The 25682-nt window shown below is 39.2% G+C and overlaps 1 protein-coding gene across 2 annotated transcripts in view; it reads left to right on the top strand.

Moving 5' to 3' along the window:
• The window catches only part of SMURF2 (SMAD specific E3 ubiquitin protein ligase 2), a 58715-nt gene that overhangs the window by 8893 nt on the left and 24140 nt on the right, over positions 1–25682 (top strand). The window contains exons 2-4 of one of the 2 annotated variants that reach the window (XM_033076519.2): positions 17883–17921; positions 19487–19595; positions 24739–24768. In XM_033076519.2, the coding sequence (XP_032932410.1) occupies positions 17883–17921; positions 19487–19595; positions 24739–24768 (178 nt within the window). The remainder of the gene's footprint in view (positions 1–17882; positions 17922–19486; positions 19596–24738; positions 24769–25682) is intronic. The other variant, XM_033076520.2, reaches the window with a different exon arrangement.

Here is a 25682-nt window from a genome sequence, read left to right as displayed (position 1 = left end):
TCTCTCCAAGCTTACTAATGCTGCTGCACAGGGGAAGTGCCCCTGGTTTCTTAGAGAAGCAAATACTGTCTCTGAATTCCAGGTGCTATGCAAAAATTCCAATTTACCTTAAATAGTTGAATCTCAGCTTTTTGTTTAAAAGTTAAAGGGTTTAAGTCTTTGTAATTGTAGTAATGTGAGGGGGGCAAGGTTTATTCTGAAGTTGTGCTGTCGTGTAACACTGTGGCCCTTTTGTGAACATCCTTCATATTTGGGATTTCTTCTTAAAAACTGGGTTGAAAGATGATTTAAAATGTTGGCTTCTGCTTTCTTCTGCAGCAGGAAAAGAGAAGGCCTTTAAGGAAAAAATGACTTAGAGTAATTTTCAGTAGTACGTGCGTCGTGCCTGGCTTGTCATAAAATATTTGTGTAGTCTCCTCTCCCTTCCTCATGCAGTTCCCACAGTTCACAGTGTTCTCTCAGTAGCTGTTATGAGGGGGGTAAAAGGAGGTTAAAAGTTCTGTAGTCCCATCTACAAGGATAGACAGTAAAGTTCTTGGTTCCCCTCCCAAACAGCAAGTGGTTATTCTGCCTGGGGGGACACCCTGTATATTTATATTTGTCTGTGTCTCACTTGCTTCTGTGGCCAGGGGATCATGAAGAAATTTCTGTTCATTTGTGAGATGTGAATGTGGCATTGTGAATACGTGCCTCGGATTTCCTCATTACAATATTTATCATTTTTCCTGAAAGTTCCTTTCCTCTGGTGAATTGTTCATCCTGTAGAATCAGTCAGCTATTTCCTGTGTATCAGCATAATGTAACTTCATCTACACTGAGCAGGACTTTGGACCCATTCAAAAGCTTTACATTTTTCATAAGTTTATTGGAATTTAGTAACCTCACTCTCCACATTTCAACAGTTCTTTGCAGTGTGGTCCATGCCTGGAGATGCACTTGTGCTCCCACCCTGTGTCACTGCAGTGGAGTGGCAGTAAATGCACAGGAAAATTGTCCCTGGTCACCCTGACCCTTGGATTGTTCCTTTGTCTCTTCAACACTGTGGGGACTGGGTAGCTCTTGCTTCTACTTTGTGTCATTTGAACATGGAATTGCTTTGTCTGTCTGAACATCTTGGCCTTTTACTTGCCATCAGTGGAATTTATAACTCTGGCTGAACTTGGAATACCGAGCTGGAGTTAATAATGCCAGCTCCAGTTAGCACTTCCCATTATCAGACACTGCTCAGTGCTGTTAGCAGCCGGCTAACACGGACATTTTTCATGCTGAGGAGCTAAATCAGACCAAATTTATTTTGGGAAGATTCTGCTCAACTTCAACCAGTTTCAGAAAGGATTAAAAATACATTGCACATCCTCTAGAAATGCTTTGTTCTTGTAGAAATCCTTCATTCTGGGGCAGAGGCTCTGTCACCCAGGGCCAGGGTAATAGGCAGGTGTGGCTGTGTCAGCCAGGTAAGGCTTGGTGCAGCTTTAGTGAGGAGCTGAACTCAGAGGCACTACCTGGAATGCACAGGGTGCAAAAGCTGCATGAGGGTGGAGGAAAAGGGAACCTGGAACAAGGAGCTGTTCAGGGGAGTGAGATGGAGTCTGGTTTTGGCAGGACGAGGTGCTGGGGATCTGTTGCTACCTGGGCTCTGGTGCTGTGACACTGAATGTGACACAGGGTCAAAAAGCAGCCCAGAGTCTGCTGCTCCAGACCCTTCAACACTCGTTAACACTTTGTTACCAGGGAATGCTGTTGCTGCACGTGTGATGTTCTCTTGGTCATCTGTTGTATTGGGAGGAAAGGGTCATCTACAGCAGAGGGGTTTTATAAGAATTCAAGATGCCTAACATGCAAAGAATGTGAGTGGTTACAGTTGGGAAAAGGCCAGAAGTTTAAAAATAAACAGGAAAAAACACCTACCCCCAAATTTCTCCCATCTGTTCCTTTGCTCCACATGTTCATCCCCTTGATACTATACAGAAGAAACAGGGAATTAAGGGCTGGCTTCTAAGTGGCCATGATTCAGAACATAATTCTAAAAAGGCTTGCAGGTAAGATCAAGGTTGCTCCTTACATGTAGAACAAAAAGAATTCTTCAGCTTTTAGCAAACCTGAGAAGTTTTTTTGAAGAGATCCTTGATTCTAAGAATATCTTGGTCACTTCATTAATGCTAATATTTTCTTGCTTTAAAAGGGTCAGAAAACTTGCTGTTAATAATTTAATCATGCTGGTTTTAGTTTCCTTGGCTCATTTACATGCTGTTTTTTTCACAAAGGTTCTGGAGCTACAATTAATGCAACTCCAGAAGTTACAGAGTTTCAGAGAAGTATTATCTGCTGTTGCTGTGTTCATTGCATGGAAGATCTGAGCTTCTTCAGTTAGAATCAATGTTAATATGTTAAATATCAAGCAGACAGAGAAAGCTATGACCTGTGGCAGTCATCATTTGTACACTGTGGTGGATCTTGCATTCTCTGTGAGTATAGAAGAGGGCAGCCCTTTAATTTTACATTTTATCCACACTGGATTTGCACCAGAGCATCTTCCAGTGTCAGGGGGTTGATTTAGCACTCTGTTTACACTGAGTTGCCAGTGTTGTGAAACACTTTGATCTTCACTCTCTGTGTGTATGAAGCACACACAAAGGAGCCTGCAAAAGAGTTTGAACAAATCAGAAATGACCTGTACTGGGCAGGTGTATCTCCAGCAAGGGACAGGCACATGTGCAATTCTAAGTTTCTTTTAGAGGTCTGTAGACAGAGAAGTTATGGGTGCATTCAGATGGAGAAGTTTTATTTTTGAGAAAGCTAAAAATTAATGAACTGATAAAATGTGAAACTGCAAGGTTTCATTTTAGGTAAACTTGATAAACTTAAGTATGAAGGAAAATGAGGTTTTCAGACAGTTTTCATCTTTTACACTTATTTGTTGATGCACAACAGTGCTTCTCTTTTCCCCCAGTGTTTGACACTAGGCCGAAACAAAGTCTGATCCTATGGGACTTCTTTTCTAAAAACGGCTCATTTTCACTCCTCTTTGAGCTTTGGACAATTATAAAGTTATTAAATGCATGATTTTGTTCAGCTGATCCCTTTTATCATGACTGAAGGTCAGTGATAGCCTTGTCTGCTTCCCAGGGGGATATTCAGGATCTATTTGGTTTTTAGATCTACACTACATGCATCACTTTCTGCTGAAATAAATACCTATTTATCAGCTTAACAGAAGAATAGTTAAGTTTGAGAGTTGAGGTGTGTCTTTGCTGTTCTAAGACCATTAAATCCCTAAAACATGGAGTACCATTTCCATCAGTGTTAACTGCATTTCATAAAATTACCTTTATCCAGCAAGATGTTTTGTTATTTGCACACATTTGCACATTTCGTGGTTTGTTTTTATTCTAAGGGCATGCTTTCTTCATTGTATTTGGCTAGGGTATTTTTTAACATTTTAATTGAAGTATTTACAATATAGTTATTTTTGTTATAGTGAACCATTTTATTGTTTCACAAGTGAATGAATCATATATTCTAGCTTATTTTTTCCTGGCAAATATTTTTCTGTAGTGATTCCTCAGGGCTAGCTTAAGTTGTACAGATGAATAATACTTGAAATACAGTATCTGATTCAGAATTTCAGATGTTATAATGAAAAACCTTGTGAAACTATATATATATATATACACACACACACAGACAGACAAGCCTTTTGACTTGCAAGAACATCAGCTTTACATGGGACCAGACTGGCTGTGTAGCTATTGCAAGGCAATGAAGTAATTCTGCTTCTTGAGTGTGTTGTTTGCTCTGACTTCACCTCTGTTTCCCAAAATCTCAAGATTTTGTTCTCTTTCCCAGGTTTCTCTCTGTCCCAGCTGGAAGAGCAGGTGCTGGCTCTGCAGCTGAGCTCCCAGACCTGTGTTCCCTTTGCAAGGGCAGGGGGTTTGCAGTGGAGTGTTGGATGGATTTTTGTCATGAGGAAAAGGGTCAGAGGGGATCCTCTGCTACTCTACAAGGCAAATACGATGGAATTGAATTTTGCTAACAGGTATAGCAGAAGGTAACCACAGGGTGGTGTGGAGCCTGCTCATGGTAAATGGTCTGCATGTTGAATCACAGTTTCTGTCTGGCCTTTCAAGTCAGTCCCAGGTGGAAGAGTCCAGGTGCATTTCCTTGACTGCTCAGCATGAATTCAGCAGCCAGATTTGAATTATAGAGATGAGTAAGTGGCTTGACAGCCCCCTGAGAACACAAGAGAGCAATGTCAATACTCTGTATTTTTTGATCACTGAGTGTGCTTTCTCATATTTTGGTTGGTTATACTGAGGTTTAAAACATTTAGAAGAATAAGAGTACCAAAAGAGCATCTGATACGTTGGCATGTGTTTCTGTGAACACTCTGTGTGAAACCTGTAAAGAGTAGGTCTGCTTCTTTTTGCATCTGTAGAACTGATTTATGCAATCTGGAATGCAAAGGATTAAGTTCTGGTAGATTTTGTTTAGGCATAAAAATATCATATGCAAATTGTTTTTTCATATGTTTTCCAGATTCACTATAGGGATTAAAAAAAAAAAACCCAGCAACAACAAAACACCAAACCACAAAAAACCCCCAAAACAACAAAACCCACCCAATTCTCCCCACATTTTTTCTGTTGCCCCTACCCTGAGCTTCTGTCCACACAAATATTTATAAACAGCAAATAGTGCACTTTCTTTTGCATGCACAAAGCTCTGGGGGAAATGAGGAAATGTTTTAGTATGTGTAAGGCATTTAATACTTTGTTTTGCTCTGATTTATCTTTCAAAGAGCTGTGGAGGCCTGCCTAAAAAACTAGAATACACTCCCTGTGAGCTTATATTACTTTTGTTTAAAACAGTCAAACCTCTGCTGCTGGAACTCAGAAATTCATGGACAGGATGACTAGAACAGTAAAAATTACTTGAAAAAATGTGGTTATTGGATAAACTGGTATGAGCCCAGCTGCTGAGGATAAATTGATTTTGCTGTTGTTTTAAATCTGTGATGTGTTGGTATTTTGGCAGAGTAAGAAAAACAAGGATATTAGAAAGTAATTTACTGCCCTGGGATTAGTGAGGAGTGTTGTGTTTCTGTGACTGGGGCAGGCAGGGCTGGTGGAGATGTGTCTGATAAACAGGACGAGGTCTAGTCTGACAGCTGGCAACAATAGCTTTTGCTCAAAGTCAGGTGTACTAAATTAGCAAATCTATTACAAGGCTACAGGAGAAATCTCACAGAAGACAAGCCTTGTAGGCAGAAGTGCTGCCAAATGGGAAATGATTCATCGTCTCTGAATGGGATGAGCACTGAGCAGAAGCAGTTTAAACCTCAGACTGCTTTGGCTCATAAACCACCAAATATGTGATTAACACTTTATCTTCTCCAATCCCGTGGTTTTTATTGTCTCCTGAAGAACAGTCTGTATTTAGGAGCAAAATCTGTGAGACTCATTTGTTTCTTCTAATCTCTCTTTTATAAGTTTGAATGTGTCTAGGTATATTTTTTTTTATTATTTTTAGTTAAATGACAAAATGTTTGTGTGCACCCTAAAATGCACTCCTGTCCTGTGACCCTTCAGCAGCAGCACCTTTTAGTGGTCCAGAAGTGCAGGCACAACTCCCTGAATTGACTTAGTGTAGTTTATTTGCTTATATTTAGTGAAAATCCATGATTAGCTGGAGATGTTGTTTAATGTTGGATGCTGGTTCCACTGCATTTTGATTTTTAGTATTTGAAAAGCTTGCATCACTTTAACAGTGCCATTCATAGTCTTCAGTGCTGGAAGATGAACAGGATATATTCTTAAATTTAGTTAATGCAGAAAGGAGGTAGTTTACAAAGTTGAATGAAGCAGTGTAAAAGGGAAAAAGCCTTTGCCCTCTTTGTCACTGTATAACTGATCAGATTTTTAGCATATCTCTGGTCTTATTTTAGTATAAATTGTCATATTGGCTCTAAGATACATAAATTATAGAGAAACTAAAGGAATTAGGTCATTGGAAGGTGTTTAGCATTAAATAATTGAGATGTCAGAAGATAGTTGTGAGAGGAAATAGCATTGTACTTGGAAAGTTAATATATTTGTTTAGCAAATAATTCTATTTGGGTACCCTGGGATAGCACTCAATTAGCAGTTGAGATGTCTAAGTAGCAGTGTCTAGGAAATATATGTAAAGATTCCTCTGGAAAGCTGGGTCTGCTCTTCCCTTGCTTGTGCAGCCATGTAAGAAATGGCAGAAATCAGAAGTTATTTAGTGTAACACTGTGAGCAGAACTGCAAGAGGTTAAGGGTTCCTAGAGAGGAAGGCTGCAGGGAAATGAGGATTTTCCATTTCTGTGCCCCCTTAAAATCCCCATCATGTCCACTCGCACTGTCTGAAGTTCAGAACTGGTGTTGGAGGTCCATGGAAATACTTGGATGCTCCTGGTGCTTGGAAACCATTCTGCCTTCTGTAATGAAAAACTTGTTAGGAATATTTTCTTGGGTTTTTATCCATTTGCTGTACTGCTAGGAGTGCACAGTGTTACACTTTTTGTGTTCATGTAATCACCTTACACTCCTCTTTTCAGTCTCAGCTCCTCCCCATTATCTTTCTTAATCTTCACTCTTCCCTGCTTAATATCTTCTACTCTGTATTTTTCTTTCCACAATAAAAATATTGTATTTTTACTTCTTGAGCATTGCATCTTCCCAGAAGATTTCTGAGGTTTTAGTTTAAATGGCATGGCAATGGTTTTTGGACAAGATCCCTTATTTTCATGTGTTGGTGAGCTAGATAATCTGAATCTTTCAGTGTTCTGTTTCTTTAAATTCCCTTTTATATTATTTCTTACAGTACTATATAAATTGTACTGATTTGTCTTAATTTAAACATGAAACCAAGGTTTTGCTGTAAGTTGCTTTACTTCAGTTGAAATAAATAAGATTGCTCATTCAGTTAGCTCATCTCTCTTCAACAGTAGCAGCTTCTTAAACTGTTTGGATTTGTTCTGTAGGACACATCTGTTTAAACAAAGAAACCAAACTGAATCTGTCCATGTAAAAAGACTGCAATAACTTAATCAGTTTATAAGTGATATAGCTAATGATGTAATAATCTCCTGGAGATGAGGCTCCATGGGTGTGTGATGGGGGATAAGACTGGACTGAGGTACACAAGAGTTTTAATGATGTTTTCATGGTGGCATTGTCTTGGTTTTCCATCTGTGCTGCCTTAAGCAGCTGGAGTTTGCCTGATTTAGATGATGTTGCATTTCTGCAGGTACAGACAGAATTCCATCATCAGAGACATGATCAGGTAAAGGTGTGTGTGTGTATAGTCCACACACCTTCCTGCTGACCCTGTTTTATTTTTGGCAGAAGCCAAACTGTCAAATTCCAGAGAGAGAGAGGCAACTTCCAGAGTTGAAAGCATTCCACTAAAACCAATATTCCAAAAAAAAGTGAATATAGGGATATATTGCTTGAATATTTCAACTGTACTAAATAAGAAAGAGGCAGGATCCACATATTGTGGAGGAGACAGAATGTCTGAGGTTGTGGATATTGATGATAATGCAGGAGGATATAAGAGTACATTACTCATCTGTATTGCCCCATATAATATCATGTCAGTACATCAGGTGTAGTAATAAAACAAAATTGTGCTGAACTAGGAGTTTAGATTAAGGGCAGATGCTTAATTAATGATTTTTGCTAGTGATAGTATCAAAATCATGACCCTGAACTCTAACATTGTTTTACTTATTAGAGGATTATGTTTTAGTAAATGCTTAAATATGTATTTGAAATGCCAGAATTCTTTTTTTCTCCTGAATAAAAGTTGTTGCCTGAGCTTTTCTCATGAGTTAGGAATTATTTCTTAAAAAGCATCTGACAATCCTTTTGGTAGTACTGATAAAACCAATATGTACAGCATTTTGCTGGAGTGGCATGGGAATTTCTTGGGAAGGATAAATTATGTCCATACTTTTGGAGGTTTTTTTTTTTCCTGGTTCTTTTCCTTTCTCCTCTTCCCAGAAAAGCCCCAGCAGTAGTGGTGTTCCCCAAGGATTGTGTCTGCAGCAGAGACAGAGTTTTGAGACTTCCTGTTTCAATCACACGTGTGGCCATGTCCTGACAGTGCTGGCAGCAGAGCTGGAACACTGCTGGGATCCACAATCCCTGACACCCCGGAGCCTGACTTAGCTGCAGGTGCCTCTTGTCTGAGCCCTTTTTAAAATTCAGGGCATTTTTGTCCGGTTGGTAATTAGATCATGAATTTCTTTTGTTGTTGCCTCTCCTACAGCTCATTCAGAGGGTGGAGAGTTTTACTGCAGTGAAACAAATCCAAGAGCTCTGCTCCTTGCTGGCAAGTTTGTCCCCAGTGCCTTGGCAGAGGTGCATGAAATACATCAGGCAGAGCTATCATTTATTTCTCCCCTTAGCTTTCCCCCCACTCCTGTTCCTGTCAAAACAAACTGAGAAATAGATGGGTGAATTTCCATGTTGCTTTTTTATTTACTCATCAGAGAAAGGATCCTGTGCTCCCTTAAGTATTCTACAAGTTGATAATTTTGGATTAATTGCTTCTCTTTTGGTTAAAAACTAACTGCTGGGATTGTAAAGAAGTCTTTAAGGACTGAGGTAAGATTTTTAGCACAATTGTAAAAGTTTAAGATAAAAGTGACCCCATTTTCTTTGCCTAAGTTCTTAAAAATGATCTTATTCCAGTATTTCTTGGATAATTGAATTTGAGTTTACTTCACTCACACTTGGGTATAAAAACCACCTCTGCAGTTTGAGATTAACTAATCTTGGTAATGTAAACTCTAAAGTTTTTTTTATGGAATATATTTTTAATATTGCAGGAGGGTAAGAAATAATTAAGACTGCTATAGCAAACATAACAACAAAGCTGCAGGATTCTTTCGTCTTTTTAATGGATTTCTGTTTCCCACTCTGATTTTGTTTACTGGAATACAATTTTATACTTGTCACCAATATGAGAAACAGAAGGAATAACTTTGAACTTGGTCTGAAAATTGATCTTTGCTGACTTTTTCCTTTGAACTATTCTAATGGTTGTTAATTTAAAGCTATGTTGTTCCCCCCATCCCAGGTGACAGCACAGTTTTAAGTCTCTGTAAGTGGTATCTGTCCAACAGCTCCATGGTACAGTAGTGGTTGATTTTTCAGATTTTGAAAAATGGGTGAGATGGGATGCTTAGGTCATTTTGGAGGAGGATGGAGAAGAGAAATGGAATTTACAGTGTATGAAAGTTATGCATTAGAAACATCCTGGCTGGTCTGAGAGGCTCCATCCACACTGAACCAGGAAATGCAGATATTCCCAATAGCCTTTGTTTTCTTTAAATTTCCCATGTGTTACTTCTGCTTTTTTCTCACTGAGCCGTGGCTGATGCCCTCATTTACACAGATGGGCATGATTTATTTTGTATAATTCAGTTTTAATTTACACATTTGGTATATAACTAAAAAAAAAAAAAAAAAAAAAATGAGCAAACCAAACCCAACTTTTTTTATGTCCACTTACTTAACTTTTGAATTAACATGACTCTCCACGAAAGAGACTTGTAAACCTTCCTGGTAGGGTTTGCAGTGCCTAGGGAGAGCTGCTATCTTCATTGAAAAAGTGGCAGCATAATTTCTTTCCTTTACCTCTTGAGGGGCACATCAAATAAACTGGACACATGAATAGGGTGGGTGACGTGTGTGGCAGCGAGCCCATCGCGAATGAATCTAGGAAACGTGAATGCACGAGCTGCTCCGAGGAAGAATTCAATGGGCTGGGGGGTTTTGTGTTTTGTTTTACTTTTGGCTTGGAGTGGAGTAAGGGAGGAGAAGTGGAAAAGGAAGCCTTTTGTTTACAGTGAAACAATGCTGTGAAGTAGACATCGTGATGTAAAAACAGGAGTCTAAACATGGCAAATCTGGGCAGGCTCCATCTGGCCGTGGCCGCGAGTGGCTCAGCCGTCCCCGCTCAGACTGCTGCAGTCTGGAGTCGCTGTCGTGTCCTCCTTCCCTTACAGGAATTTCAAATAGCCTTGGAGACTCTCTCCCAGAATTTTAGTACTGCATGAGATGAATGATTTATTGGCTTAACTGTTTCTATCCAGTGATGCATTGCACCTTTGTTCTCTCTGATAAATGTGTGATGTTTTCATTTCTCTGAGTTACACAAGTTATATGGGTCTGGAATTCTAAATTTAGTCACAGCACAGCCTATTCTTGTGGAGAACTTTGAGTGAATCTGTTGAACAGAAAATGGACTGGTTTTGTGTCAGATTCTGGCATCTTTTGCTATAGTTTAAATTATATTGCATTATTAGGGCATTTGTCACTTCTGGATGTGCATATTGCTGGTTAGTGTGGTTTTGTTTGTTTAGTCCCACAGGAAAAATTCTGATTTGTTGAGACACAGATTTCTAACTGGCAATACTTATAATGTATGTGATCCTTGGAAATGAGTTTCACTTTACATGTAGTATATTAAGATTTAACATCTGGCTTGTGTTGAACTTACAGAAATGTGTATATAGGAAAATTTAGAATTGTAACAATTAGTAAAGAAAATTCTTGTTAAAAGTGTTTTTCTAGTACTGTGTTTATACTAATGCATATTTTAATCAAGTTTATTTTAAAGCTGTCTACCTTGTGTTTGGACATGAGTCTAGCAGTGATGCTTTTATATATCACTTAGAATATTTTTCTGTAACCTGACATGTTGGTATTAAATAGCACTTTAAATATCCATTAGTACTTTTGAATTGTTCTAATGCATATTCCTAGTAAGAGTCAGAATTGGTACACGATTCTAAGTTTGCATTCAATTTAAAGTGTGTAAGTCTATAAGAGATGTAGAAATTAATTTCCTACCAGTGTAAACTGTAGGTGTGCCTGTTGAAGATGTCACCATCCCTTCCAGGAGCCATTGGGAGCGGAAGGGATCGTGTGATGCAGCTCCTAAATCCCATCAGGGAAAGGTGAAGCAGCCCAGTGATGGTATTTGGGGTGTACCTGGCTGCTTGTTCTGCTGCTCTTCCTGCAGAGCCAGAGTTCCAGGGATGGGGCAGAGTCTCAATGAGCAGAGTGGGTCTGAAATCAGTGTCCAATGTCCTTGGGTGAACTGGGCTTCCACGTGCTGGCATATGGCACCTGCAGCTCCCTGTGCTGCCTGCACTGGGCCCTGGAGAGGGTGGAGTTTGGAGTGTTATTTGGGTGATGCTGAATTTTACAGTGAAGTATTGGGGAAAATAATGATCCTGCCACTCTCTGTGTGTATACATGTTTTGTACTGCCTCTGGTTTAGAGCTCATTGGGTTATTCTGAATTCTGTTGCTTTGTGAGACCCTGAAGGAGCAGCTGTCTGTAAGTAAAACAGAGCAGCCTGGAAGTAATTGTGTGTGTACTTGCAAGAGAAGTGCTTTTTTGTGTTTTAGTTCTGCATTTCTGAGTGTGCTTTGGGAAATGGAAAAGCTGAATGTTTAAGGAGAAGATTCTGTGTCTGAAAACCTGAAGGGTGTTAGCTGGTGGCAAAATCTGCTTTTTAACTTAATTTTATTTTTAATAAAATAAACTTCTGGAGCTGCAAATCAGAGGCAGGAGGAAAAACTATATATCTACATAAAAACAAAAACATTGAAGGTGCATTTTGTTTTCTGGGGTGCACTTCTCCAGCACAACTGCAGGAAGGGCAGCCTGGCTGATCCTCCCTGCTCTGCAGCCTTGTGCTTCTGCCACTTCCTTTGCCGCAGGTTTGCAGATGGCGTGACTGCAGGATAAGTCTGTGCAGCCCTAAGAGCCAGCAGTGAACTAATCTGTCTCCCCAGAAGGTTAATTTTCTGTTAAGCCAGTTCAGCTTCCTGCTCTACCTTGTGTCCCTGTGCTGGCTGGACCTGCTTGGAGGGAGGAACAGCTGCAGCCCCCTGAACTGTTGGGTGCAACATGAAACCTTCCAGCGCGCTCCGATCGCCGATCCTGCTCGGAATAATGGTCAGCTGCTGTGTTCTGACCCATTTCATGCTGCAAGACCTTGACTCCAAGCCCCTGTGCACCTGCAAAATACAGTATTTGTTAGGTTCACCTGCCTTTGTGTGTCCCTTCTTGACAGCAATTGACTGCAATCTTAAAAAATGCAGGAATTTCATTAAGCGAAAGTAAACTCTTAGTTTTATGGTCGTGTTCTGTCACATTTTGTTTGTCTGCAGAAAAAGCACCTTTCAAAGGAAATGGAGCCTTAAAAAAATTGCTCAGAGAGATTAACTGTAAAATAAAACTTCATGTGAATAGTTGGGGTAAACAATTTTATTTCAGAACCTTAATTGAGGAAGTTACTACCTCAACAGCTGTATTTGCAAAATCCATACGGCGTTATTTACAGCTCTTTGTTCAATAAATAGTTGAAGACCTCCTGTTTTATATTTTCCCATGTGGGAATTCAGGCAGGTCCAAGGAGGGAATGTGAGCAGAAAAATATAGAAGAAACCATTAGGAACCAGTAGGAATTTGTTTAAAAACGCTGGAAGTATTGAGCCATCCTACTGGAACCTGTGCACTGTGCGCCGTTTGCCTGTCACAAACGGCTTTTCTACAAGAAATAAGTGAACTTGCAAAGAGTTTTGTACAACGTGGAGAAAAGTACATCATGTCAGCCTTAGGTTCAAACACCCAAGCAATTTCTGGGTCCCAGGGGCAGCCATGAAGGCGAGGAGGGGCGTGAGTGTGGCTTCATTTGCTTTCCTCCCTCTCCCTCCCCCAAGCAGGCTCATTCCAATCAGCAGTGTAATTGGAATGCAACCACAGTCTGGAGGAGGAAGGGGAATTTTTGGCAAAGAGAGGCAGAGCAGTTGGGAGCTTTATTCAGATTAAAGCATAGACGACCATTCATTATCAGTACAACACACATTAGCAACAGCACAGCATTGTGTTTCTACAGCTGGGACTTATTTCAGTGATTGTATTGCCCCGCGTAGAACATGCAAACAACTGGGATCTGATCACAAAAGCCAGCACTAATGGCTTTCTGTAAAAGATGGTGTTTCTGTAGGGGAAGAAAAACTTGTCTTCAAAATGAGCCATTGTGGTAAAAATTGATAGGCAGCCTGTCGCCTCCCCTGTGTTACATATGTTCCTGAACAAGTGCTTTTTCTGGGAGAAAAACCCTCGGGGAAGGAAAAAACCAACAGGAATGATAATGTTAAAACTGTTGGTTGGATTCAGAAGGCTGAACTTGTTCTTCTGTGGTGATGACACGTGGAAAGCCAGAAGATTAGGAAACATAATCTTAGCTTTGGACCGAGTGCTTTCCTCCCCATAACCTCAGGGCTGTCTGTTGACACAGTGTGGGTTCTTATGGATGGCTGGCATGGGATGGGGGAGTTCTACTGAGCCATGTGTAGACTTAAATGTGTTGATTGTGAGTTTCCTTCTGCAGCTGGTGTGCTCACTTCCATGGGCATTCATGATTATTTTTATTTTCTTACCTGTTTTCCTTAAACTTTCTTTGATAGTATGGGTGTGTCTCAAATGTATACATTAAAAAACTACTTACTCAAGATGGTTTAAGCAATATTATTTTAACATAGGAATTTAAAGATTAATATATTTGTAAAATGATTGTCTACAGCTGTAGCCCTGAGGTGTTTGTACCTGCTGGGTACAAACACATTTAAACTTTGTCATTTGTCATAAATCAAGAGGTGCATTATAACAGATAGAAACATGCAGGTAATGTAACACTAAAACCTACCTGTGAAGCAAAGTAGTGGTGTTCCTGTTTTGGAGGTGAACCTGGTGAACAACTTTGGTACAAACAGTTTGATACAGGCTGGAAATACCCACAAGGGTTGAATACACAGCCCTTAAATGTCTGGGTTCCTTGAATTAACATGACACTTTCTTTGCTCCTAATGTTGCTTCCTCTGCCCTCATTCCGGTGTCACCCAGCCTTTGAGGTGAATGGATCATTGAAGACTCTGAGCTCATGTCTGAGAGGTGGTGATTCTGTGAGATCTCCTAGATCTTTATCACTTTTAACTTGTTTTCAACGAAGGAGCTCCCTTTCCACTTCAGGTTCTTTCTCCCTCTAACTGTGGAGACCTGGTGTTACTGATATACTTATTATTCTGAAATAAATATACTTTTTAATACTTATAAAAACAGTGGTAATTTATAACATAGGACACCTTCCCTGACAACAGCTTGGTGTCATTAAAAGTTTGATTTTTCTCTAAAAATGGTTCCAAAGTAAACAGAGTTCTTCAGTAACTAGCAAAAAGAATAAACAGAGCTCAGAAAATGAGGGAAATATTTATCTTTCTATAAAATTGACCTTTTCAATAGTCATAGTTCCTTTCAATTTTTATGTGAGTTCAACCAATTATTCCTCCCTTCTATAATTGTGTGTAAATTTTAATAGCTAACACATAGATTACAGGGATTTGAGAGTATTAAATATTTTGCATTTACTTATAACAGTTAATTTTTTTTCAGTAAATCATTCTTTGTCAGTCACAGGAGTAATAAATCAGAAAAAGGAAATTGGCAAATATTATTCACTTAATTCCTATCTTTGAATATTTGTGAATAATTGTGTAGCAAAGCTGTCATAGAAGGAGACTGGGTAGCTTATAATATTATGCTCTTTACATCTTTCTGTGAGCAGACCTGAGTAACATATGTTAGAATGAGATCATAAAGCATGATAAAAAAAATATTTAATGTATGTATACTATGTAAAATTGATGTGCTGTTTGTCTTGGCACGTGTATGTTGGAATATTAATGTTCTCTTTTCTGTAGACTACCCAGGAAGTGTGTAATAAACAGAAACATAGCTATCCATTGACTCACTGATATTCTGTAATGAATACTTTATCTACACACGTGTGCTAGGAGCCATTAATGTCATTTGATGATGCACTTATGGACCAACACACCTCCCTCTTTTCTTTCAGTATATCCAGCCATTGGTTTGCATCCTAGTTCTAGTGCAAGCTTAAATAGCTTCACTTATTGTTTCAAAAAATTGTAACAAAAAGGGCATTAAAACAAGCCCATCCAAATAATAAATAACCTTGTGCAGTGCCCTTGTTCCTCCAGAGGATCCATTAGTGGTGGGGCTGTGTGGATCTGATAACGATGAGCGTTGGGTCCAGAATCATCAGTGCTTTAACTTGGCTTTGTCAAGGGAAAGAAATCTCCCTCTAGTTCTTCCTGGTTTTTGAATCTTTAGCTGAAATTGAACCGAGGATAGAGGACTCAAAGATAATGAAGTCCCGTGAGTTTTGTGAGAATCATTGCCTGGATAAAGAGGAGACCCTGGCAGTGACCTGAAGTGAGAGGAAAAAGCTGCAGCAGATCTTGCACTGCTGGACCAGGGGAGAGCCTGCGTGGGAGAGGGTCTGTGTGAGTGCCCAGTGGGAAAAGCCTCAGCCACAGCCTTCAGTGAACCGTGAAACATAAATCCATAGGAAACCAAACTTCCTTAGCTTTTATTCTCAAGGAGCTATTAATCAGCTGGTTATCAGAATATTCAGAGCAGGTTTTAATGCAGTGTTGAAACTGTTAGAAAAGTGGAGCATGAACTCTGGTACTTTCCCACCAGTGGGAAAAGTTTTGTCCAAAAAAAGTCCTGAGATAGATGAGATCTCTGTGTGTGGAAGATAATTGTTTCACTTTGAGTTGAGCTGATGCTCCTGGGACATGGGGTTTTTTACCTAGAAATACCTGGCACAGAGGGTGTTGTTAATGGAAGCTTTCTCAGCATCTCTCCTGTTTTGTTAACCTGACAAAGCCAGAGTAGGTCGACATCTGACTTGCCTTAAATGTGGTTACTAGAGAGAGAAAAGTTGAGCCAAAAATATTAGTTTGTTCACTCATGGCTAATTGTTGGGGAAGCAGTTATGAGTTTGTGTGCTCTGCCCAAACTTATAAAAATGAGACTTCAGTTAAACTGCATTGGCAGGCTTGCTTTATTTTTGGAAAGAAGTGTTTGTAATTAGTTAACCTTACAATTTCTCTCACAGGAATAGTTGAACCTCTCTTGTCTTGGACATTGTACAGTTTCAGGAGCACCCTGTGTGGCTGTGCTGTAGGTGAATTTTGACTTAACTGTTGGGTTTTAAGCACTCAGCTTCACTTGACATTTCTCATTACTTGTAATGGGTAAAACTGACAATAAATGTATCTTTTTTAGATGTTTTAAAAAGTTGCTGTCTGTATAAGCATCTATTTTACTTGAAGCTTTTCACCACTAGATGAAAGGTGGCTGGTGAGCAATAACCTGTTGCAGATCTTGGGCAGATGATGTGTGTTTTGTTATCATTCATCTGAAAATATTCTTGGTGTAATAAAACCTTAAGGAGCTGCAAAAACAATTTTCTATTATCTCTTTTTTTTCCAAATGCCTTTAAGTTGTTCTCAATGTTCTGTATGGAGTAAACTTTAGATTGTTGGGCATGTGGAAGCCTTTGGTAACTGGATTTTTATTACACCATCCAAAGAACTTTGTTTGATTTGGGGAGCAGTGATGTGACAGTCTCTTTCCTATATGTACTCAAATGTTGGATATCAGAAATACCTGAAACATTTAACTCTCTTATTGGTATTTTATTACTGTTGACTATTCAGATTGAAATTATTGGGTGTCAATCATGGATTGCCTCTGCTTGCTTTTATTCAGGCAGAAATCAGAGATCAGGAGCCTTGCAGGATCAGTGGAAGGATATTCTGGGGGGGAAGGATGACCAATGGTGGTTGGTTTTAGGTGGTGCCTGTGGGATGTGATTATTGGATTCACTTCTCTGTATTTGCATTTCCTGGCAGTAATAAATATTGACGATCTCATAGGAGAAGTATCCAAGGGAATCATATAGTGAGGAATCTCCTGCAGCATCAGGTTCCAACCAAATAACTCTTCCCATTCCCCCCCCCCCTTTTTCTTTTTTAATACTAGCTGTGGGAATTCATGCTTTTGCTCAATCCCCAAGAATCCTTTTGTGTTATCAGTAAATATTTTAATGTTTCACAGGGGAATCTAATATTTCCTGCTTACTAAACCTGTGATAATAGATAAGCATAGTAGTTGAGCAGTGATGCAGTTTGTGAAGAGAAGTCTTGATTGTGTACCTTGGCACCTTTATATGAAATTTGTCCCCCTTGACCTTTTATTTATTTATTTGTTTATTTAAATTTATTCTCATAGGAGATTGTTTTCCCCTGGGTATTTTTAGTTGACAAATGCAAATGTTCCTTCCTTTTAATTTAAACAAACAAACAAAAAAAACCTGAAACAATTATCAGCTGCTACAAATAAAAGATATCTTTGGAGCCATCAAAACTCTGGCTTTAGAAGTTAATGTGCTCCACCCAAATGCTTTTCAGGTAAAACCTTTTATTTATTACCATGCAGGATAACATAAAAGTCTTGGCTGTCTGATGTTGTATTTTTTATGACCAAGGAAGCTTTTGCTGGGCTGTGGAACTGATCATGAGCCCCTGCTTGTGTCCCAGCACTAATTATGGTGAAGCAGCCAGGAGTGCTGCAGGTCCCTCTCTAGTGAAGTCACAGCTGGCAAAACACTGGAGGGGGAAAAAAAAATAAACTGCCACGTGAAACTGTTGCCTGAGGAAAGCACAGCCATCCCACTTCCACTGCAATCTGCCTACAGGTAGATGCTAAAAGGTGACACTTCCAGCTCAGCTTGCAGGAATTAATTCACGTGACAATATAAATGATGAAGGAGCACAGTTCATTTATGTTTGTTTTATTTTAAGCAGGATTTTCTGAAGTGCTGGACAGAAAAAAAATAACTTTTTTTTCTAAGTTGGCAATCAGTAACTTAATTTTGTATTTCTGTTTTTCTTGCAGTACTGTGTGCAAAAAACTTGGTGAAAAAGGACTTTTTCCGTAAGTAGCTGCTATAGTTTTATACATTTATTTATAGATGGAATAAATATCATGCAAGTTTTATAGTCCAATGTTTGCATATTATCATTATATTAAGATATGTGCAGTAAGGGGGTTGAAGGCTTTGATGTTTTATTTCAGGGCATCTATTTTTGTCTTAGGTGACGCTCATCACAGAATCATCATAATAATTAAAACACTGACACACTCTCTCTGTTTTTATGGGAGTGGGAAACAAATTTACCACTCAGGCAAATTACATGTTTTTCATATTTAGTGTCATATACTTATTAAGTTGTTTTTCATATAAGAACTTTTTGTCAAGCAAACAGATGTGCTCCTTAATTATTAATAACCACCTCACAACACCGATGTACACTGAAATTATATTTTAATTAATTTTAATAATGTTTTGAAAGAAGTGCTAAGAAGTGGATGAAGGAGGCAGAAAGGAATGCTATTGTCTGTGTCCTGCATGCACAGATCACCTGCCTGCCACCTCCCACCTGGGAGCAGGAAGAATTCCCAAGAGCAGACCTGAGCTTTGGAAAGAAATTAAAGAGGCAGTGATCCAGAATTTCTAAAACATTGCTTATATCTGAATTTCTGTATTGATTGCAAGTTCTTGGGTATTTAACAGTTTGATCATGCATGAAAAAAAATCCTTGAGGATCTGCAGTGTGTGGTGCTGAAGCACAGATGTCCCAAGGTCCCACACCTTTGTCCCCATGTGCTTGCTGTGGCAATTGTCTCGAGCCCTCTGCTGCCTGACCAGCTCTGCCTGAGTCACCTGGGGAAGAGCAGCTGGGACAAAATTGCACCTCAGCAGATGTGATGAATGTTTCCCCACCTTGGTTCCTCCAGCTGACTCACAGCACTGATGAGGGGAGGAATAAATGAGTGTGAGGGGAAAAGGGCAGGAGCTGGTGCATCAGTGGTGGGACCATCCCTTGGTGTCAGTTCAGCAGGAGGTGCTGATCTGGGGCTGCTCTGTTCCTGCTGCTTTTCCACCCCTGGATCTGGGGTTCAGCACCATCTTTACACTGATTTTTGGTGTTCAGATGAACCTGTGTTCAGTGTTTCTGAGGTACAGATCTGGCAGCAAACAGGGCACAAAGCCAGAAGTACACCAAGTGGATCCTAAAAGCAAGAGCAACCTGTTACAGGCAATTCTCTGTTACACCAATATCAACCAAAATCATAATTGTGATTTGATCTTAAACATACAAAGAATGTAACTTTTTTTTTCTCTGCCTTTGGCTTCTTTGAATACTGAGAATTTACTCTAACCCAAATTAGGAAGATTAAAGGGTTTAGATTTTTTTTCCCCCAATGTGTTTGACTTACACAACTTTTTCTTAGTCCATATCAGTGAAATAAATTGCTAACTTGCACATTTCTTTGGCTTAATACATTATGTTATTCCCATTCTTTAAGAAGGGGTCTCATTTATGAATAAAAGGCAAATAAATCTACAAATTAAAGATTAAGTAACTGAGCAATGATAAAGGACTTCAAAGCATCCTGATCCGCTTTGTAGCTCTATTTTTTTTTCCTCCTCTTAGGACTTCCTGATCCCTTTGCTAAGGTTGTGGTGGATGGATCTGGCCAATGCCATTCTACAGATACTGTGAAGAATACACTTGATCCCAAATGGAATCAGCATTATGACCTGTAGGTGGTAACAGTGATAACCAAAGGTTTGAAGTGAAATCCTCTAAATTACACAGACAATGTCACATGTTCATTATCCCATTCTTATGTACAGCTTGGAAAGTATCCCAGAGTTTATTAGTTTGAGTGAAAAGTACATGTAGCAAAATTCCACTTTCTTATTTACCTCAAAATTTAAACACTGTGCTTTTTTTTTTTGTGATGCTGATGTCTGCAGCATGCTTACATGGACTACAGAATTGTTTTATTGTGGTATTTTCATGTTAACACTTCTGTAAAATGAAGCAAGTAATTTACTGTTTTCCTCAAACTGCTCTTCTCTTGATGCAATTTTTTTTCTGTTGTGGTGCTGCAATTATCTTTTTCTCTGTGTGCCTTTTGTTCAGTTTTCTCTCCTTTCTGTCATTTTCTGTTCCAAATGTTGTTCTCACTCTGAATTATTGTTATCATCACTCGAGCACCTTTTGGTTCTTTTGAGCAGTAGAATCAGTATGGCACATATATGTCATAGTTTTCCTCTCTTTCTAAAGCATAGAATATTTCTGTACAATATAAGTTATTAAAGCTTTAATTTTTATGTAGGTCTCTGTGCATGCTTTATTTTCCTTGTCTTTTATTCTTTATCTTTTTCCTTGGGATGAAAGCTGTGGAAGAGAAATGAACTGTTTTGCATCATTGTATGCTCCTGTTCTCATCTCTGACTTTTTTCTTATGGCTCCATTCCCTGTCCTATATTATTAGGAACTGTTTGAACATATTTATGTTAACTTTGGCCATCACCAAACCTGCAGCAAATCTGGTATTGGTACACAGACAATTTCTTGTGCCTCTTTTTCCCAGTGAAGAAAAGCAGCTTGATGGGTCTCACAGCAGAATGTGGAAGGCTTGGTTTAAAGTCATGTCCTGATCTACTCCTTATGTGAATATCCAGGACTAAATATGTGGAGTCATTGTTCATAGTGTGGTAGTGCAGGATACAGAACATTTTCTTCACTGCTTAACAAACTGAAATAATAATATTTTAGCTTTATTATCCAAACCCAGTTCAAGCTTAGATTCTGCATGTGAGACTGTAATTTATATTCATCAGAGAAATGGATAAAAACCAAGTTTTAAGTTCATGTAGAGCAAATGGCTCTTTTTTCTATTGGAAGAATTCTAAGTTAATTTGGTTTTTTAATGGTACTAAATCTATCAAAATGTTGATTTTTACAGAATGGAGGTTTCAGACCTTTGCCTTTCCCTGTCCTCTCCAAGGATCAGAGTAGAGCTAAGGAGAAACCCCTGAAACCAAGCACAGACTTGGATTGTTTTTTAGTTAGCTGGCTCTGTTAATGAGCATTAATGCACAGCTTTCCAGGATAGAAGCAGAAAGTGCTGCCAGCATGGCTGAGTGCAAGTCCTTGTGTAACCTTTGTACAGCTGGGGAAGGGACTTCCCTGCAGGAGGAGGGTGGGCATGGTTTGGTGCTTTCTGCTCTGTGAGATTCTGTGTGGCAGATGGCACAATTCAGTGTGGAAGTCTCTGGTTCCCTGTGGCTGCCCCAGTCCTGGCCACTCTGAAGTGCTGTGGGACAGTGGAGTTGACTGGAGTTGCTCTAAAGGATGCTCAGTGCTCCATGGGATGATGATTTGATTCCCTTCTGGAGAAAAGGAGCAGAGGACATGGGAAATGAGGGAGGATGTTGATATGCAACAAGAGTAATGGAAAAAAAACTGTATAATCTTTGGAAAAAAAATTCCTTTCTGGTTATAACTTTTAAGGAAGGATGATGAGGAGGTATTTTTAGGTTGTTTTATAGAACAAGCCATGGTTGTATCTGGATACTGTATTGTCTTTGCAAGGCTGTGATTACAATCCACAACATATTATAAAAAGCAGAAAGAAAAAGGGGGGTTCTGGCAGAATGTTTTGCTTGAGCAGATTTGAAGCATCTCTTGCTGAATTGTTTAAAGGAATTCAGACCTGTGTGAAGTGGTTTGTTTTTTTCTTGTTCAGAGAAGAAGTTCCCTTAATAAATGGATTTTGTTGAATTAGTATACTATTTTCAATATGAAATCTTGTCCTCTAGGATAAACAACTCTTGCTGTTGAATTCCCTGATGACAGAAATATATCCAGTATTTCTAATGCAGAGTAAAATTTACTGTTGTGTCAGGCCTTGTTATTAGAAAATAATCCTTTCCCTCTCCAACTTTTCTTCATAAAAATTTAACCCCTTTTATAGTCTCACCTGTTATTCCTTATACTAGGGAGATGTATTTCTGTGTATAAACACCAGTCACATTATCTTCACTTTCTATTTAAAACAGCAGTAAAAGATTAAATCTCCTTGGTACAACAACTCACTGCTTGGCTGTTATTGTAAGGTAATTTTTTACTTTATAATATACTCAGTGTCAGGTCTCAGCTTTTCATCTGCACCAGATACTAAAATAATTTTTTCATATATCATGTGATAGCAGATGTAAATGGCAGAGTCAGATGGAGTTGTTGTAATACATTTATGCAGTAATGTCTGAATTAAATTGTGAATTCCAAGAGAATTTTGTGCATTGCTAACCTGATTCAGTATAAGCAGATATTCTGTTGTATGAGAATTTTTTAAAAGGACTTCTGCAATATTATAAAGAGCAAAAAGGGGTTGGCTTTTGCCTTATGTGGTTCTTAATTCACATCTTAGTGTGAAAAGGAAGTGGTTGAATTGGCTGCTTGGATTCTTCAGCCTAGATGGGTGTGTGTAGAGAGGGGGAATCTGGGAGACTTTCCAGAAAGAAATTGCTAAATAGTTGCTGTCTGGATGTAGTTTAATGTCAGTAAAATACCATGCTTGCCCTGGATGTATTCCCCTTCCTTATTTTCAGTCTTGTTTGTGTTTTCCCTATTGTTCAGGCCTTTCCTCAGAACTTTTGAATAACCAGACTTGACACATTTACAGACTTCTTGCATTCAGAGCTAAACTACCTAAATCAGCAGTCCAGAAATTTAAATCCCCTTTTTTTTCTTCCTTCTCCTTTCTTCCCCCCTCCTGCATTGCCCTGCCCAGCCTCTCCAGGATTCTCTGCCCTTAAGGCACAGCAGGTCACATCCCCTCTTTCTGAAAGGTATTTGTACCATGATCTCCCCCAAAACCTGCTTCTGGTCCCAGCTTTAGGCTGTGCCCTTCAAGTCCTCACCCCCAGGCTCCTGCTGGACTCTTCTCTTTTGTGATCTCTCTCTAATGGAACCTCACCCAACTCCCACAGACAATTCCTCCTCTTCCCAAAATTTCCTCTCTGCAGGTTCCAGTGCTCTTTGGTGCCTTCATGTCCAGGCTGTTGTGCTGCCCTGGCAGAATCACTTTTCTCCCCCAGTCCTCTGACTCTGTTTTGTCTAGTAAAACCCTAAGGATCCTGGATTTTTCTCAGAGGGAGAGGGCAGCAGCTCTGCCTAGTGCTGCTTTAGACAATCCCATCCTAGATTAGCTCCTAAAGAGTCATCAAACAACTCTGTGCAACTGCTTTTCCTTCTGGAAAACTGCTTTTTCCTTCTGGAGCTTGAGGCCCGTTGGATGAAGCTGATGCCCTTTGCAGCAGGCAGTGAGTACCACATGTCCCTGCTCCATCCCTGCCCCATCCCTGCCCCATCCCTGCCTCAGCCACAGCCCCTGGCAGGTGCTGGTGGCCATCCCAGAGGCTCAAACACCCTTCAGTTGCTGCAGAGATGAGCAATGCCAGGAAGGAAGTGAATGAAGATGGAAGAGAAAAAATTGGGGTGCAATTTTTCATTCCATCTCTTCACACCCTCTTCTCCCCAGTTTGAAAACAACTGGTAGCTCAAAACAGAACACTGAGATTATCTTAGAAAAAAAAGTCAGAAATGGGAAATTGAGAAACAAACCAAGTAATTCATCCAGGTCATAAAAGCAGTCTGTGTGACAGCATGGATTAGAAACAGGGAATTCCTGGCTTCCAAACCTGAGTCCATACCTCGTGATGCTGCATTTTTTTCTCTTTCTGGAGGGAGTATGTCTGGCTTGTGATCAGAAAGAGGTGTGTTTTTTCAGGAATATTTTTTCCACTTTCTTCATTCCACATTTCTCCAGCGACGTGAACTCTTCAGGGAAAATGTATGTAATGGCATGGGGATGAAAAGTCACTTGATACCAAACCTTCCTCAGTGGTAGACAAAATAACAATTGTCCCTGTGTTTTAAATTTTTATTTAAATAATTGAGAGGTTTCTATTAAGGCATGAATTTGATTTTTTTTCTTAGAAGTGGAAGTGCTGAAAGTAGGGAGATTAAAATTTCTGAACATACAGTTCTTAAACATAGCCCTAATTTTAAAGGTTCAGAAAATATGGAAGTCAACAAAATATCTATGCAATTGAATCTTTGTGTTTCCATTTCATTAATACTAATCCCTTTATCTCTGTTGAAGTACTGAAGCTGTGGAATAGATATTGCTGATAGAGGAAAAAAAGCAATATAAGCTCCAAGAACTTTAATTACGAGGAGGAAGAGAGAGTCATCCAATAAAATGGGGGAGTTGTGTTGTTGTGTTTCTGGTTTGGTTTGTTGCTCTTTATTTTTTGGAACATTCTTTTTTGATAAAAAATAAAATTCCTAGCTCAGGCTTTTATGTTGGAACTTTATTGCCAGATGATGTAAAACAAATGTAACTTATCCACCAAATGAATTGGAAATGTCAACTCGTCCTACTGTCACTCTCTAAATACAACCATGGGTTTTTTATGCCTGAAATGATGCAGAAATGTAGATGAAACATTTTGCTGTAAAGCCAACTAGACATTACTTAACTATTTCTTGTCTTCCTTTATTAAAAAAACAGACAGTTTTATTTGGAAAAATGCAGCTTGTCTTGCTTATTTCCTTTAAAAGTGTGAACCAGCCCAGGTTTTTGGGTGCAAAACTCAAGAGTAGTTTATAGTGGAATGTGGAGTCCTTACCTGCTTTGGTGTGGATGGTGACTGTTCATCCCAACCCTGAGAATCTCACCCTGAAACATTACAGGATGAGAATCTCACCCTGAAACATTACAGAAATTCTTGGAAACTGTGTTGTGTATTCAGCTGTTCTACATATTATTCAAACTGTTCTGTTATGAAATTGTGTTTAACCATATACCTTTGACTTTTTTAAAGCAACAAGGAAAACTGGAAAATTCAAGACAGGTCTAAGTCTTTATTTTTAAGTGCACCTAAATTGTTCTCATAAGAATTTATTTTAAGTACATAAAGCATTGTAGTCTGCAACTGTGCACGTGATTAGCCATCTTCATCTCGTTCCTTTATGCAAAATTGTCATTGTCAAGGTTGTAAGGCCAAAAATCTGACCTATGTTACACAATCAGTTTACTATTCAAAAAACTTGGGGGCTTTTTAATGTGAAGTTTGTGTTTTGTTTGGGTTTGGTTTTGTTTTTGTGTAAATGTGCAGTGGTTACTTTAAACCATGAGGCTTTTCTGTCTTCTACTTCTTGGGTCAGTTGCTGTCTGCAGGTGGGAAAAAGAAGTTGTAAGAGTTCTGCTTTTTGGAAAAGGAAAAATGGGAGAAGTGTTAACCTGATCACAGCTGTAATTTTAAGCCATGCCAGTTAGTTCAATTATTTGGTTTGCCAACCTTGACAGTATCATTTCTATCTTTATGAAAAGATTAAGATGTTTAAAAGCCAATAAAGCCACAGTCAATGGGGAGATGTATTTAGACATTGTTTGATCAGTTTTCATTCAAAAACAAGCAAAAAAGAAGCACTTGGAACTAAACTGAGGCCAGAATTTGTGGTCTGGGAAGAGAGAGCTGCAAGCAGTTCTTGGGGTCTAAGCCATAGTTACAAATTCCTTTCCCTCAACTTGAAACAGCCATAATAATTCACTATTGGCAATCACTGATTTATCTTGAGTGTTTTGAAATTGTCCTCTGAAAGTTTTGAAAAGAAAAACGAGCTCACAAAGTAATTACCTCTGAAAACAAAGCTTCAAATGAAAAAAGCAAAAGTAAAACAGCCTAGAGTGTCCAGGTTTCCCCAAGGCAGTGAACACAGATCCAGGTTTTGCCAAGCATGTCCATGGGAATGCTGGAGGAGAGTC

Source organism: Catharus ustulatus, chromosome 20 (genome assembly GCF_009819885.2).
Source record: "Catharus ustulatus isolate bCatUst1 chromosome 20, bCatUst1.pri.v2, whole genome shotgun sequence".
Lineage (NCBI taxonomy): Eukaryota > Metazoa > Chordata > Aves > Passeriformes > Turdidae > Catharus > Catharus ustulatus.
Note: the sequence above shows the minus strand (reverse complement) of the source record. Positions and strands in the feature narration are given on the sequence as shown.